Source organism: Strongylocentrotus purpuratus, unplaced genomic scaffold, assembly GCF_000002235.5.
Source record: "Strongylocentrotus purpuratus isolate Spur 01 unplaced genomic scaffold, Spur_5.0 spur5_scaffold_4, whole genome shotgun sequence".
Classification (NCBI taxonomy): Eukaryota; Metazoa; Echinodermata; class Echinoidea; order Camarodonta; family Strongylocentrotidae; genus Strongylocentrotus; species Strongylocentrotus purpuratus.
Window position 1 is genome coordinate 29,047,801 of NW_022145610.1, and position 16,378 is coordinate 29,064,178.

General features: G+C 36.3%; 1 protein-coding gene across 1 annotated transcript; it reads left to right on the forward strand.

Moving 5' to 3' along the window:
• The first annotated feature begins 9,821 nt into the window (after positions 1-9,821).
• LOC115929022 (caldesmon-like) lies at positions 9,822-14,305 on the forward strand. The gene is made up of 4 exons (XM_030997055.1): positions 9,822-10,936; positions 11,376-11,439; positions 11,776-12,065; positions 12,287-14,305. Exons 1-4 carry the CDS (start codon positions 9,955-9,957, stop codon positions 12,880-12,882), a joined length of 1,932 nt encoding a protein of 643 aa, XP_030852915.1. The 5' UTR covers positions 9,822-9,954; the 3' UTR covers positions 12,883-14,305.
• The last annotated feature ends 2,073 nt before the right edge of the window (positions 14,306-16,378 follow it).

The following is a 16,378-nucleotide window of genomic DNA, read 5'->3' on the forward strand; positions in this document are numbered from 1 at the left end:
GTGCCACGTCTACTATTGCTCCGTCATATCTTTCTAAATGTACTATGGATTTTTATTTTAACTGTTCTGTTGAAATGGTATGCTTTTTTATGTAAATATGTTCATGTTTATTCAGAGCCCTATAGAAGATCACTACTTATTGGTGAATGTGCTTCACTGAAAAAGATTAGAAATAATTAAATACAAATAAATGAAATAACCTTTTCGATTTCATCATGATATGTCACGAATATCCATTCATTTCCTAACCTGAATTTAGGGCAGAGGAATATAGGAGACGCAGTTGCATTTGTCTTTTTGTATTATTGTTTATTTACCTATTTCTAATGATCGTATATATTGTTTTATTTTTAACATATACAAATGGAAACGACATTCGGCTTTTAGCCCCGAAGAAATGTTATTAATCAACCATTTTAATCAAATTGAATATTCATTGAAAGTATTATGTTTGTGTGGTTGTCACACTGATGCTTTAACACATTAAACAATGGATGTTGAGGGGGGGGGTCTTAGGAAAGAGCAGTTCTGTGATCACGAGTCAAATCAATGCAAATACATGTAGCTGAAATAGGAACAAAACGAAAGGGGATGCATCAGTTTGAAAGGCCATCAGAGCGAATCGTTAACTCATACAAAATATTAAATTAGCAATGATTTCAGACACTGAAAGTACAAAGTCCATGAAAGCCATATTTTGAACAATAAACATTTGCCGTACGAGAATATACTGATTGCATTAACTGCATTAGGTTGTACTTATTCATACGTAGGCAGGTAGTTATTCAAAATGGCTTCCTCAAACGTGGATATTGAGACGAGGATCGCTACATTACGACATGAAATCTTGTCGTACAAACCAGGCAAGGCTGTATCTTGTGATGATGAACGCGTGGTGTTTCCTGATAAGCTTGTCATTGGTATGATCGAAGCTTATTCGATCGGATTGGGTGCGTACAGGTATACGCCCGACAAAGTCCCTGCTCTGAGACGCGCTCTTCATGGAGACGTAAAGCCGAGCAAGCATGCTGATAAACGACAAACATCTACCGAGGATCAGGAGGAATATCTGACCGATTCTATATCTGTCATCATAAAAACATGCCTTGGGGGTTTGTATATTGAAAGAAAATGAAATGCTGATTTATTTGTGTTTGTTTGTTGAAAAAATCAAATGAAACTACACCACGAAGTTTGAAACTGTAACTATGGTATGATTTTTTGCCTTACCCTATAATCATGAAGTTGGAAGTATGTTTTTGGTAAAATGATGAAACTTTTGACCAAATTCTGTCTTTGGTATTACTAAACCAACACAAAGCTCTTTGTACCTCATTAAACCAGCATTGTGTAGAATTCAAAACACTCTAGATATGGCGGATGAAATAAATAATTGATTCCATTTCCCATTACCTAAAATATGGGAATTCAGATGCAACTTGCGTGGTTGTACATTTGCAGAGATCTGTAAAAAAAACGGTTGTTGGTCAAAACGAATTATCTTTCCTTTATTAGATTACACTAACTTTAATATCACAATCATACGTTGTCTAACAATGCACAAAATATACTCAGTCGCTTTGTATGTTAAATCATGTTTGCTAGATTGCAGTTGTCTTGAGCATTTTAATTGTTTGTAAATTGAAGGTATAAACCAGGACATACGCCTGAGTAACCCATGAACTATTGACATCATCCAACATATATCATCTGAAAGGGGGAATTATGTGAACACTTGCGTTCTTTTAAAAAGTCATTGGTTTAACGGTAAACAAATAAAACTCTTCGAATTCGTATTACATGGCACAAATTAAACATATGGAACGCAGTATATCTTCTTTTTTTTTTAAAGAATGGAATAAAAACAAACGAATATGCGTAAGTCATTGATGAAATTAACATGTCAGCTATAATAAACAATTATTAGTTAGATGATATGTATGTTTCACTGTGACTATATACCTGACATGCCTGATGTAATTAGTTTGGAGACAACCAGGAGGGTATTATGCATAGGCTTACACGTGTGTATGCTAATTGGGGAAACAGGTTTTTGAACATTGTCAATCGTCATATCACCACATTGGGATTATTAAGGAACTGCGAATAATTAAATAACTAAGCTTTTCTCTCAAAAGCATTTGGGGATACAAATAAGGGGCCCTAACAAGCATTTCTCAAATCCATTTTCAATATTATGAAGCTCAAACAGTGTTGATATATAAATGCAAACATTTCAACAAAGAGAGTAATGTCGTGGGCTTTTCAAACATCCTCATTTTGTTGATGTCGTATAGGTGTTTCTATTTCTGGTTTTGGAATTTTACAATTACCGACCACTTCAATTTTTACGAAATTCTTGCATGGCATTATATATTATAGGCCTACATATACCCATATATAATTATTTATCACAATTTTGGTTTCCCCTTTTAAGTATGATTTCACGACAAATCCGTGTAAGATTCAAAATATCATGTTCACTTGTTTGCGAACACATAATATTATTTTGTGTGGTTTCATTAAATGTTATTGCACAAACAATTCTTCCATGCGTGTTTATTCTGACGTATTACATGCAACTTATGGAACTATACAAACTTGTCTACTTTATTTACTCTCTACTTCTGCATGTAGCCTACATGTCTTGCTCATAGTATCCCAATTGTTCATCATGATGCACAATGTATCAAACATGTTCTCTCTTGTCATCTTACCAGGTTTCAATAAAGGTGTTGTACAAGACCTTGCTGGGAAAGTTGGATGTATGGTGCTGTTAGTTGAGTAAGTTTTTTTTTCGCTCGTCATATACACATGGGCCGTATATATTTTTGACTGAAACCAAATCATATAATTCTTCATCGCAAATCTGAAGAAAAAAAAATCATTCACAAAAATAGAAGACACATGTTTTAGCACTTTGATCAAAATTCCCTCAGTCACTAGGTCCTCTTATTTCGTCGTACACAAAACGATACCAAACAATAACTTCAAGAGCAAGTTCATTGCTAGTTATGTTTATTGGGTGAATTGTTCTTTTTTTCATAGCACCTTGTAAATAAAGCGCGATTTAGCAAACCTGATTCAGCAACAACAAAAAATACACGAAAGAATAGCAAATGTGAGAAGTACAAACACGAAGGGCATCGTCAAGCATGTTGGCAAAGCTTCCAAATTCGGGAGTTTTCCGATTCATGAAATCAGTTCCGTAAAAGCCTAATTGGTAAAGGAAATTACACACCTTTATCGTAGAATATAGTGAACTGCCAGTGTCACAAATCAGATATAAAAATATGCTCATCTGACCGTAATTAAATGCCTAAAATCCCTGAGCTTCCAGGGGCTCCGCCTTTTATACCCAACGCCAATTTACGCTTAGTCTAGTTCTGGACCCTTTTCATTGATTGTTTTATTCGCCGACTGTACGCATTAAGCCGAGTGATGGCGCGATCCCGAGAACCGGTCCAGAAAAGCAGGTAATTTTCGGGAATAATCTCGAGATACTTTGTTTTCGGACGAATAAGTTATTTAAAGTTTCACAACATGTGGCATTCAAAAGGAAAGAAAAAAGAACGAAAGGAAATTAACTCACTTTTGTTTCAATCATTTATCAACAATGGTGTATATACGGGAGAGGCAGAAGATGCAGGGAGGTACAAAGGTAAGAAAGAGAAGATGAAGCAAAGTAGGAAAGAAGATTTCCCGAAATAAGAATAGGCACCAAAGTACAAAGCAAACGGTGCACTGGAAAAAGACTTGTTGAAGTTTTAAAACAAACTAATTTTCAAAATCATGGTCACTTTTATCTATCGTATAATCATGCCAATTCGGGATCGTGTAGTTCTGCGCCCCAACATAGCATAGTCCATACGAAGGGGTCAACATTAATTCTAATCGCTTTGCTCTAATTGAAATGTGTTTAATTAGGCTCTTTTCAAATTAGGCGCTGGAGTGTACACAAATAAGGTTAACAATTTAAAAGGAATTTCAACATTGTAGCATCTGACCTAATTTCTTGCCTACATTTATCGCGAGGGTTAGTGGTGAAGTCTTAATATGCAATTTACGTAGGTGCGAGGAACAAGAATTAAATTTAGGAGAGAGCGCTTAGAACTTATCGAAATGCTGCAATTTTTGTAATCAATTATATGTATTATGATGTTGATACGCGTGCCGTGCGACAAACATGAGTTTACCTTTACCCCTAATATACGGTAAGTCCCTACCTGCACACTTCCAGGGTTTTGGCATAAAGTGTGTAGGTTTTGGAAATATTTCTTTCTATGGGTATGCTCGAGAATGTCGCGTCCAAGTTAGAAACGGAAATCGGATTTTGAATCATGAAAGTGTGTATTTCCAACTTTTTTTTTTTGGAGGGGGGGGGGTGGGGGGCGGGGGCAAAATGGTAAGTGTAATTGTCCTGTCTTGAAGTTTTTGAAGTTTTATTTATTCCACATTTTACATAAAACAACAGTTTATTTATATAAATATTTGTTGGGTACAAGCGTATCGTATATTGTATAAGAGTAGATTCCACATTAGAAAAAAAAAAGGGTACGAGAAAAACAAGTTCCTACCTCGTTTTGTAAAGATTAGCACTTGCCCCGAATGTTGATTTCGGGGAATGTTGAGACACGGTTTATAATGTACACGCAGTACTGTATAACTTGGTTTGCGAGGGAGTGTAGTGACCGAATATTTAGAATGTTAATATTTTACATTTTAGAGCCAAAAAAGGCATTTGTGTTATATACATCAACGTCATTTCACGTCATTTAACAACATTTCTTTCTGTCTTGAGAAGGTGCTCATTGAAGGGGTCGAAATCGATTATTAGCACTTAAAATAATGAAACAAACCCACAAAAAGTCAGATAATTGCATGTTGAAGCGTTGAATTTTCACAATAATAAATTATATTCGTTATACTACAAGAGGGGCAGAAACGAATTAGCCGTCCTCTTAATCATGTTTAATGGTCCTCGCATTTAACGCCTCTGAAAGACAGGGTATATTCAACATACGCCTACCATTTCTGTTGTTGTTGTTGTTGGTGTGCGTGTGTAATGTAAAGGATCGTAGCATCCATTTAAATACAATACGGAAAGAAGGGTGAAACTGCATTTCAGACCTGTTATAACTGAAAGCTTTACTGAACATTATTCATTGTAATTTAGGCGCAAGAAGTACTTCCCCATCCATTGATAAATGGAAGCACCTGCCCACTCATCCAATGCCTATTCTACACAGAATGTTTACGGTGCTGAGAAACATTGCATCTTCAAACATTCGATGGAGCATACCCACGGAGCGAGAACAATTTCATTGTGATATGCTTAAGGTTTGCGTATAGGGTTAACGTGTTAGAACACAATGAACACATTTTTTAAGTGTAGGGTATAACAAATACATACACGTTATCTTCTTTGAGGTGGCCTTTGGTGGGGATGGGTTGCAGAATCATGTTAATATCATTAACCCTTCAATCATCACCACGTGAATGATAACGATTCTGAATCGGTGGATTTTCTTATTTTTATCTTCAGCCCATCTTATATTAAATATTACCCAGCATGGATCGAGATGATAAAGAGGAGTACAGGTGAGTTTGCCACTTATCCTTAATGGTAGGTAGGATCATAAAGTGAAGACATATGATGTTTATCTTTAAACAATTTTGAATTAATACAAATTGCACTGTTTATACACACAGTATACACTACAAGGCGTTGATTTACACCACCTTATTTAGTTAAAAGAATGATTAATTAAATAAATAATGTTACTAGCCAGAATTCTTTAACGCATGAATCATTATGTAGGTTGTTTAACTTTGTTTACGTATATGGTGTTTTGTGTTATATGCACTGTTATTAAATGTGTAGGTATCTAACAAAAATGACACCTGCTCCACAATAATGTTTATCAGTAATGAATAGGACATGAAAGAAACAAATATTATTCAATTTATATCATAATCAAATTTCTACAAGCAATTTCTTTTTGTTAATCATTATTCACATATTTAAAAAACAGGGTAGCTCATTCACAATCGTGTTCAACCATGAAGCCCTGTACATAAACAGAGAGAAAGAAAGAAATTAAGGATATACATAAAAAACATGACCTATCCACATATACACAATGAAGTAAAATTTAAGAAAGTTGGGACATATATATATATATAATAAATCAAGTATTTAGTATCAAGTATCAAGTTTATTTGTCTTCCGGAAAGCACATGTGACAAAATATGATAGAGTATAATCATAACAGTACAATGTAGAATAAAGAAAGACGAGGAGACCTTGGCTGAAGCACAGCTTGTTAAGTTAAGACCCCCTCATATGATGTGACAAAGATAACTGATTCATGAATACAACAACAAATCTGGAATATATAAAACTATTTACAAAATACTCTCAGAAAACAACTACCCAACGATGCATCGACCACAGCATGGATGACCACACATGTATACCCGAATATGCGCACATCCCTATCACACCGGGTGAGCTAACAAACTCACCGGCCCGAATTCACATAGGTGGTTTGTCGATTTACCTAGGTTTACGTACGTCATATGACGCGTATTGACGCGTTTTTTTTTACAAACCTTGTTTGTAAAAAACGCGTCGAAACGCGTCATATGACGCACGAAAACCTAGGTTTGTCGACAAACCTCCTCTGTGAATTCGGGCCACCGTGTGTGTTAAAATATATGCCATATGAGCAAGAACAACCCACCCATGGGAGGGCGACCTAATATGGACAAACCCAAGACACCAAATCGAGACATCAATGAGTGCAGAGGTTTAGTAGGAATATATGGTATATGTACAGATGGGAAAGAAGAAACAAAAAGCTGTGAAATAATTTGCCCATAAATATAAGAGAAGAAATAACAAGATCATCATTTCGTCAAAATGTCAGAATTAAACTCCTAAGCAGAGATGAATCATAAGGATCAAATAATATGATATTGAGACAAAATAAATGTTAATATAACTTTACATACAGTTTTAGAAACTCGGAAAAACCAATCCCGACTAGCACTCGTGCTAACTTTTGGTTCTCCCTTTAACAACATTTTAAGTTTTTAAGTTTAAAAATATCCTTTATTTGAATCACTTATACGTTATTGGAACTCGGTGAATTTCAATTCTAGCCACACATCTCTACGAATTATTAAGTTATAGCTAATTCACAGGTTTGATATGACATGATATATGATTAACTTAATTTGTACATATGGTTCAACTATGGATATTTTCTTTTACTTTGTAACCCATGTACATGGATATATCCGACATGTTATTTTTGTTACCCACTTGAATACATTTTGTAACATTGTGTTAGGTTGTTAATAAATTCAAATTATTTATTTAAAACAAAAAAGAGGGATCAAGGGGATTATGTCAAAGTCAAGAAATAGCGAAAAATAGATAGAGAGTAGAGTTAAATATGCTACAGTACATGATTTGACTTTGAAATCAAGTATTCTGATCTAAGTTTTCTATATTATCCATATTAATTACACACCATTAATTCTGATCACGTTGATATCGTAGACTCTTAAAAGCCCCCCTTTCCGTTCATTTTGTGAATTATATACGTTTTCCTTTCTTAGTAAATTGCATGTTACTTACCTCTACTTGTGTAGGCTTGTGTTAATATGTATGATAGGCCTATGTGATAACACTATTTCCCATTAAAGGGATCCGGTAACTTTGTCTCAGATTCTGAAACAAAATTCTTGATTTAGCTCATGATGTAATGATAATTATAAACCTTTAGGTCAGTCAGGATCCCCATGACTTTTACAAGCCGATCGCCTGTCTGATTATCAAGATATTTATGATTGGAATTACAAATTTTGAAAACCGTCCGCCTGACGGTTTTCATAACACTACAGTCTATTGGGGAAAACGAGTATGGTAAAACCGGTCACTCAAAGATTTTTACTTTTTTGAGGCACTTCTTGATCATTTTGAAGCGCAATTTTTTCATGGCTTCAATATTACACTATATCACAGACACTGATAACACTTAGGGCCGTGTATCTCAGATTTAACATTGTTAAACGATTCCTTTAATTTGATTATCATACCATCCATTGAAATGCTTGAACAAGATTCATTTTTTTTTCTATTAGAGTTAATATGTATGCTCACAGGCGCGTACGCAGGATTTTTTCAAGGGGGGGGGGGGGGGGTTAACATTTATAAATCGGGCCGAAAATTTCGCAATGACTCAGCCAGCCGCCGAATGAGCGGGGGGGGGGGGGGGGAGAGGGTAAGAGGACACTTTTTTTCGGGGGGGGGGGGGGTCTCGAAATTTGAAAAATTGACATTTTGCTCCGTTGGGGGGGGGGGGGTAAGGTCACCTTTTTTAGGTCAGCCATGGGAATATTTTTTTTTAAAGGGGGGGGGGGTTTAGGGGGTTACGGGGGGTTTACACACAAGCAAATACAAAAGGGGGGTAACCCCCCCCCCCCCTGTGTACGCGCTTGCATGCTCATATCATCTCATATCCTCGGTTGGTAACCAATCGAATAATCACGGTGATTTTATAAGATTTAGGATTTTGAGACCATCCTGTAAATTCATTTGAAACAGGCATGGTGTGTACTATGTACCATTCCCCCAACATCTACCTGCTCCCGTGTTGACATGGTTGACCTTAATCAGCTGAACATGGATCTACGTGAGACATACGGCCATGATCTGACGATCCACAGTCAATAATTTAAACATAAATAATATATCTGAAACGACTTTGACTTTATATTTGGATGAAACATAAATTAAGCATAAAATAGAAATATACCTTCCACTTATCTGCTTGTATACTATATCATGCAATTTGGTGCTTAATATCCATTTTCCGTGTACTGGATACAGGTTTCTAACTTTGAGCCGAGGCATGGGGGTGATTAAAGTTAAATATAATTATGGCAATGCTTACACTAATACCGATATTATTTTAATCGAGTCCAACTTGGTCTTGATTTCATTTATTTATTTATCAATTAATTTTCACTAACTACCGATCTTTAAATTTCCAAATCGTGTTTCAACCTTTTTATCATAAACAACATCATCAGTCTATTATAACATGATTGTCCTGACTAATTTTCCTACCACAAGTATATTACATTTCATTTACATCATCATAGTTTTAAATGTATTTCTATCTCATTACTCACTTCATTTACTTCTTATACCGGCTCCTCCTCAGTCTCCTTCCTTTATCACCCTTATTTCTCTCTCCCCCTCCCTACGTTTCTCACTCGAATTCGCCCATTCTTTTTAAAATTTAAATATGGCAGGAAATGATATGCCACTGAGAATACTGATAAAAACACACATATATGATGATGATGATGATTCACAGCATTTGTATGGCGCCATTTATCTGTTTAAAAACATTCAAAGGCGCGAGCTCCTCCAATAAAGTTATATAGCATAATTTAAATGAATGAAGGAAGATGTAAGTTTTGAGTGAAATATTTCAGATTTTCAGAGTTTCTCCATTCGTTTGTGGTACCCCCCCCCCCCCCCCCCTGGTAGAAAACAGAATATTATGTGACGTAGGTGTGGTATGTAGATGTCATAAAAATATCATGAGTTTGGACGTTATGTTGAGTTTAACTCATTGAATTTGTTTCGATTGAATAGGCCGCGTCCCTCTGTTTGCTATTTTTTCTCACGGAGACATCCCCAAAGCGAGAAATAGATTGAAGCAGCTCGGGATCACTGGTATGCACGTACCTGGCTATAGTGAAATTCGCTCAGATGAGAATAAGTTGCAGTGGCTTGACCTGCTACGTGGATGCCTTAATGAAGGTGACAGAACGTTATTAACTAAAGAACTGAAGAAGTTATGCACGAATCCAAGATGTAGGTTGCTCTTTGAGAAAACCAAGAAAGAGGCGAAAGAAGCAAATCATAAGATGTTAACAGAGCTCGAAAAGCAAAAACATGAATTAAAGAAAGTAAGAGAGGAAGACAGAGCAAAATCTGAGAAAGAGAAGCGCTCATTGGCAGCAGAAATGAGGAAGAAACTGGAGTCTAAGCAACAGCATGTAGACACTTTGATGGAAACCGTGGGGGTGAAAGAGCGAAATGAGACGTCTCTTACACAACAAGTTGAGGAGTTAAAGGAAGGGAGAGAGGAAGACAGTGCAAGAGCTGAAGAAGAGAAGCGCTCATTGGTAGCCTCAATGACAAAGAAACTCGACTCCAAGCAACAGCATGTAGACACTTTGACGGAAGCCGTAAGGGAGAAAGAGCAAAATGAGACGACTCTAACACAACAAGTTGAGGAGTTAAAGAAAGGAAGAGAGGATGACAGAGCAGAAGCTGAAAAGGATAGAGGAAGATCTGAGGAAGCAAAGCGCTCATTGGCAGAAGAAATGAGAAAGAAACTCGATTCTAAGCAACAGCTTATAGACACTTTGACAGAAATCGTAGGGGAGAAAGAGCGAAATGAGACGACTCTGACACAACAAGTTAAGGAGCTAAAGAAAGTAGGAGAAGAAAACCGTGCAAAAGCTGAGAAAGAGAAGCGCTCATTGGCAGCAGATATGACGAAGAAACTGGACTCTAAGCAACAGCATGTAGACACTTTGATAGAAACCGTAGGGGAGAAAGAACGAAATGAGACGACTCTAAGCAAGCAAGTTGAAGAGCTAAGGAAAGGAAGAGACAGAGACAGAGGTCGATTTGAGAAGGACAAACGGTCAATAGAATTAAGCTGGAAGAAGGAGCATGACTACAAAGAACGTTTGGAGCAACTTCAGCGTGAGACCTGGAAGCTGAGAACTAAAATTCAACTAGAAAGTGAGATACGATCAGCAGAGCAGAAGAAGAAAGCAGAGTCACATCAATGGAGTTTCATTCCTTGGGTGAATTCTGGAAAACAAGCTCAGGGTGGTAAGACTTTATTTTCATTCTCCCTTTCAACTCCTTTTTTTTTTATTATACTTAATACTATATAACTCATATTCCATTTTTTGCCACTTTTTGAAATATTTGTAATGTGAAGCTTATCAAGATTATATAGTCTTTAGTATAGCCCCTTACCCCGTTTTTGCTACTTTGAAAATACTCAGAATATCGAGCTTATCACAGTCCATAATAGTACTAAACCTAAATGTGTATGTTTCTCGTTTGTTTTTGTTGTCACTATGCCAAAAGTAACGTCATTCGATTACATTATGCAATGGAACCAGAGTTATGTATTGCTTGTGCATTATTAACACTTTAGAATTAAACAAAACACTTGGAGATACAGTAAACGATAAAGATCATTTGAACTATTTCTCTTATTAATTGTTTACTTATTCAAACTGACTTCATTCCGTCTTGACAGGCCCTTCATCACTTGAGGATAATTCAACTGGAGGACTTGGAACGAGTGATTCAATACAAGCAGGGTGAGATCAATTTATTTACTCTTTACATGACAAAGAACGCATTATTTATCTCATAGTGATAAAGCTACTATGGAACGTACTTTTGGGTGTAAAATGAGAGGTGCTAGACTGTCAATAACGGTTCTAAAAGTATGGCAGGACATGTTTTATGAATCCAAAATTATGTAAATAATTTGAGGATGTTCAGTATGGTCTTATCACCGGAAAAAAGAACTTATTCCAGTTTTTTTCCTTACCTAAGTAACAATTTTAATTACTGTTCTAAGTTGAGAAGTCATACCTACGTTTTCTGACCGCCCCCATCTTTGTATTTTATATTACCGTGTACCATTCTAGAGAGGAGCCCCCAGATGATAAGTTTGCGGGCATATTACAGCAGATAGCTGACGATCTATACGATGAAGCCAAGATCGACAGCCTTGCTGGTCAGCTGGGAATCCTACATGGTGATATACAGAGAGCGCTCATGACCAATGTGAAGTTCAACCGTGTTACCAGTGATGGAACTCGCCATTTGCTGAAACAATGGAGAAGAGGTGTGTCCAGGGAAGATGAACGGATTGAGCTTACGAAGGCACTGCACGCTGCCAAGTTGGTCAACCTTGCAGACCTGTATCTCAGCGAAGGTAAAGTTTATTTTAATAACGATTGTAGTTTCGTAATAAGGACCCCATTCAACACTTCAGCAACATACTGTTATAGTTGGTGTACAATACGGCCCATGTGTTTAGATACCAAGGTGACGTAATGCAGAAAAAATAGCTGTGCACACATGATAATTCCGATTCGATGTCAATTGAGATGAAAAAAACAACAATTATTTCTTTTCTTTCTTGCTGCCGGTCAGGTGTAGCAGAAGAACAGATCGATTCGGAATGTGCCAACGAAGACGACAATGATCAGCAACTCTCTAATAGAGATGACACCTCTCTAGAACAGGACCCGACCAAAAGACACACTGACATCCAGGTACTTCAGGAAACTACAGCAAACAATAACCACACTCCTCGAGATAGTCATACAGGAAACATGGCTGCCAAAGCACAGGAGAACGTGACAGATGGTAGTAGGAGTCAACATCTTGACCAATCGCCAGAGCACAGTACAGAGGACTTGGATGAATCTGAAGTGACTTCTGAAGAAGTTCATCCTGGTGATGATATGAACAACGTTAGTAGCATTCAACCTTCTGAACAATCGCCAAGCCATGAAATACAAGTCCTACCTGAAGACATGTCTGAGATTACCCCTCTGGTATCTTATGGTGGGAAACCCAACGAGGAATCCACCACCTTGGATACAAGCCATGTAGGCGGAATCATAAGTAACGAAGAAGATCTGATTTCTCAACTCGTTCTTACTGATACATCCCCAGAGAAAATATTGCTCATTTTCCTGGTAAAGATAGTAATGGATGCTTCCCAGAAAGCATTCAGTTTATAAGGAATCACCAGATAATCTTCATCATGTCAGGTTTACTTACATTATTTTAGCTTGCGACGTTTCAGGTCCACTCCGGGACCCTTCATCAGGATGACTAGTCTTTAGTGTCAAATGATTGTTGACCCATGAACACGGTAACGTGGTCGAGGAACGTCGGCATGGTCGGCCTGATGAAGCGTCTGTAGACGTAAGACGTCGCAAGCAAAAAAAGTAAATCAGTTGACTATTTAAAAATACATTATCTACTGCCTGCATATTTGAAAAGAGTCATGAACATAACCTTAATGATCATTAAACCGAACCATATTGTATCCAAACACCGCATTTATAATTTCAACATTTCAACATTGTTAATTTTTGTAAATATTACACGAATTGCATGCAGAGCGGGATGTTTTTTATGTACTTTTGAATTTTCTTTTGGCAAGATATCTGGATATAGAAATTCAATCGATTCTAGTAGTTCAAAAGTCACATATTATAACCGGAGCAATTTTAATGTATTGTTATACTTTAATCTGTCAAAAAGATATGAGGTTTGATCAATCCTATAACATTATTTTTTAACAATTTACTATACTTTAAACAAAAAATCTTAATTTGAAGCAGTAGAATCGAATTATGTCAATTAGAAAGCTACAACACTCGTTGTTATTTCTGTACCAACCGCCATTTTAGAATAGTAGTTAAAACAAGTGTCACTTTTTATTTTAAGACAGTTTCTTGACAATATCTCAAAAATATCTCTAACTGTTTATAATGTTTTGAATTACACAGATTATAAAAAAGACTTAGATGTAGGCCAATACGGTAGAACATATATTATTTGCTACGTGTTTTCCTATGATGCATTCGGTGTTCAAGATAATAATGTTCTTTGTAATGTTTGTGATTATAATTCTGATTTTATCCATATCATCTTTTCATATGTCATATATGTTATCTTATGTCATTTTTCTTAGTACCGTTATTGATATTCCGACCTTATACATATTTCAACTGAAACGGAACATTACACAGATTACATAGTAGACTTAGATGTAGACATGGTAGATATAGGCCAATACGGTAGAACATAATTATAACCAGTTGGCTTATTAGCAGAAACTCATTGGGCTGTACATAGATGTGGTCACACACTGGGAATGCAATTATTAACTATGAAAGGAACTTCCTTAATTACTTGATATGTTAATAACATAAACGGAATAGATGAACATTTATTACTTTAGCATTCTTCTCATTACTTTCTTAGCATTTAACGTAAAACAAAAATAATCGCATGTACAGTATGAAGACGTATCTGCGGGCAAAATGCCATCTTGGCTTGGTTGGCTTACCAAATCAAGCAACTCTTGATTTCTGTGTATCCTCGAATTGCAAATGTATGTTTTGCGCTTATGTATTTTGAATTAATTGTAGGTTGATTAGTATATATTAATTATAGTTATTGAATGTATTATTATCTAAGTACAACTTTGTAAAGCGCTTAGAAACATTGTAATAAGCGCTATAGAAATATAATGTATTATTATTATTATTATAGCACTTGGCAAATGTTAGTTGAACCTAGAAATTATATTGTATATTATAAATCATATGCAACTGTCATTACAATGGCGGGGGAAATTTATGTAGATGATATTCTAAAAATGATGTAAGAAATAATGTGACATGACTTTCGATTTCATTTTGAATATGTAAGCTTCTAATAACATGTCATTGTCTTCATCCAATATATCACTAATGTTTATTTCTCTACCAGATTGTTCATCAGCTTAATATGAGTTTACTTGGAAGATAATCATAGAGTTTGCTTTAAAACATGCTTAATAAATCATTGGTATATTCGTCTGGCATTGATATCTCTCTCATGCGCAAAGTGTTTTCGAAAGTTAAACGAGGTGCGGGGAGGGTATAATTTAACCCATTGTCATCAACGGGTACAGGCATGTATTCAACACCAGAGGGACGAGACATAGATTTTACACTCGCCTTGAACATTGGTTAGTGGCAAATTATGCAGGTTTAAAGGGGGGGGGGTTAACATAAATTACAATATATGTAACAGAGAGGAACATTTGCCAGAGATTTGTGTTTGTGTATTGGAGAAGCATTTAAAAAGAGGTGGGGGGAATGGAGAGAGAAATGGAAAGAAAGAGAGAGAGAGAAGGAGAGAGAGAGAGAGTAATGAAGAGAGAACTAAAGAGGAAGAGAGAGAGAGATAGTACGGAAGAGAGAACTAAAGAGGGGTGAGAGAGAGAGAGAGGGAGAGTACGGAAGAGAAAACTAAAGAGGGGGTGTGAGAGAGAGTACGGAAGAGATAACTAAAGAGGGGGAGAGAGAGAAGGGGGAGGGGAGGGAGCATGTACACGTTACAACCTGCATTGTTTAAATCAAGGCATTATGAAGAGTTAAATGGTAAATGCTCTCCGAAGAGCAAAGACATAACGGTAAACTTCAACACTCTAATGTGAAGTTGACAGAATTATGAATTGCTTGTTCACTTTTATTGTTTTATTTACTTAAAACATGAACAAAGTGCCATTCTAAATTGTTCTTCAACATATAGGAAATGCACAAACTAGCACGACAAAACAAAGTTAAACGACAATTTCTCAGGTGATATACTGGGTGTTAACATCTTGCCCTAAATGAATTTTCAGTTCAGCACTGGAGCCCAAATTATAATCCACGTTCACCCTTACCCTAAATCTAATCTAAAACCCAATACCAACCCTATCCCTGCCGCTATAATTATTATTTTAACGAAATAAAGCCAATCTCATTTTTTTGGCCGGAGTAAATGTTGAATCACTGCAAATTCGAACTTAAAGGCAAGCAAAATGTTATTATCTAATCGCTGACATGTCTGAAGCATTCTCGAAATTGGAAAATGCAATTCACGATTCGACATGGCGAGATTCGCGATAAAAGGCCGGGTTTCACAGCGATGCTTAAAGCTGTATCTTGAAGTTCTAGTTTAAAAAAATCAAGACGAAGATGGCAACAGGCAACAAACAAGCTGTTTACTTTTTAAATGGTTTGACGACTTGTGAATGTATTTGTATTTCATGCCAATCGAGCGCAAATATTTACTTGACGCGATATCAAAATACGAACATAAAGTTCAATGATTAGGTACCCTTAAATCGGTATTTACTCTCTTCAGAGTTTCAAAGTTTGACTGGAATTGAAGCAATACAAGATGCACATTCTCCCTTCTTGCAAAAATTTTGCAAATGCTTTACAAAGTTTGTAATGGCTTATTAGACAATACATTGATTTTGCTTTTGCTATTTTTTTTCTCGCGCCTCTGCCTAATTATTCGAGATAACAGCATATTGATGTTGTTGGTTGTACTTTTGGCCGTTCAGTCAAATTTTACCATTTACGCCTGGAAGGTCTGGTTCTTTAATAGTTGAATCAATCAAGGTAGTCGAGTCGAAAGAGTACCTAGCTTGGAAACTCTGTGCGTCTGTTCTTCGCTGGTGGA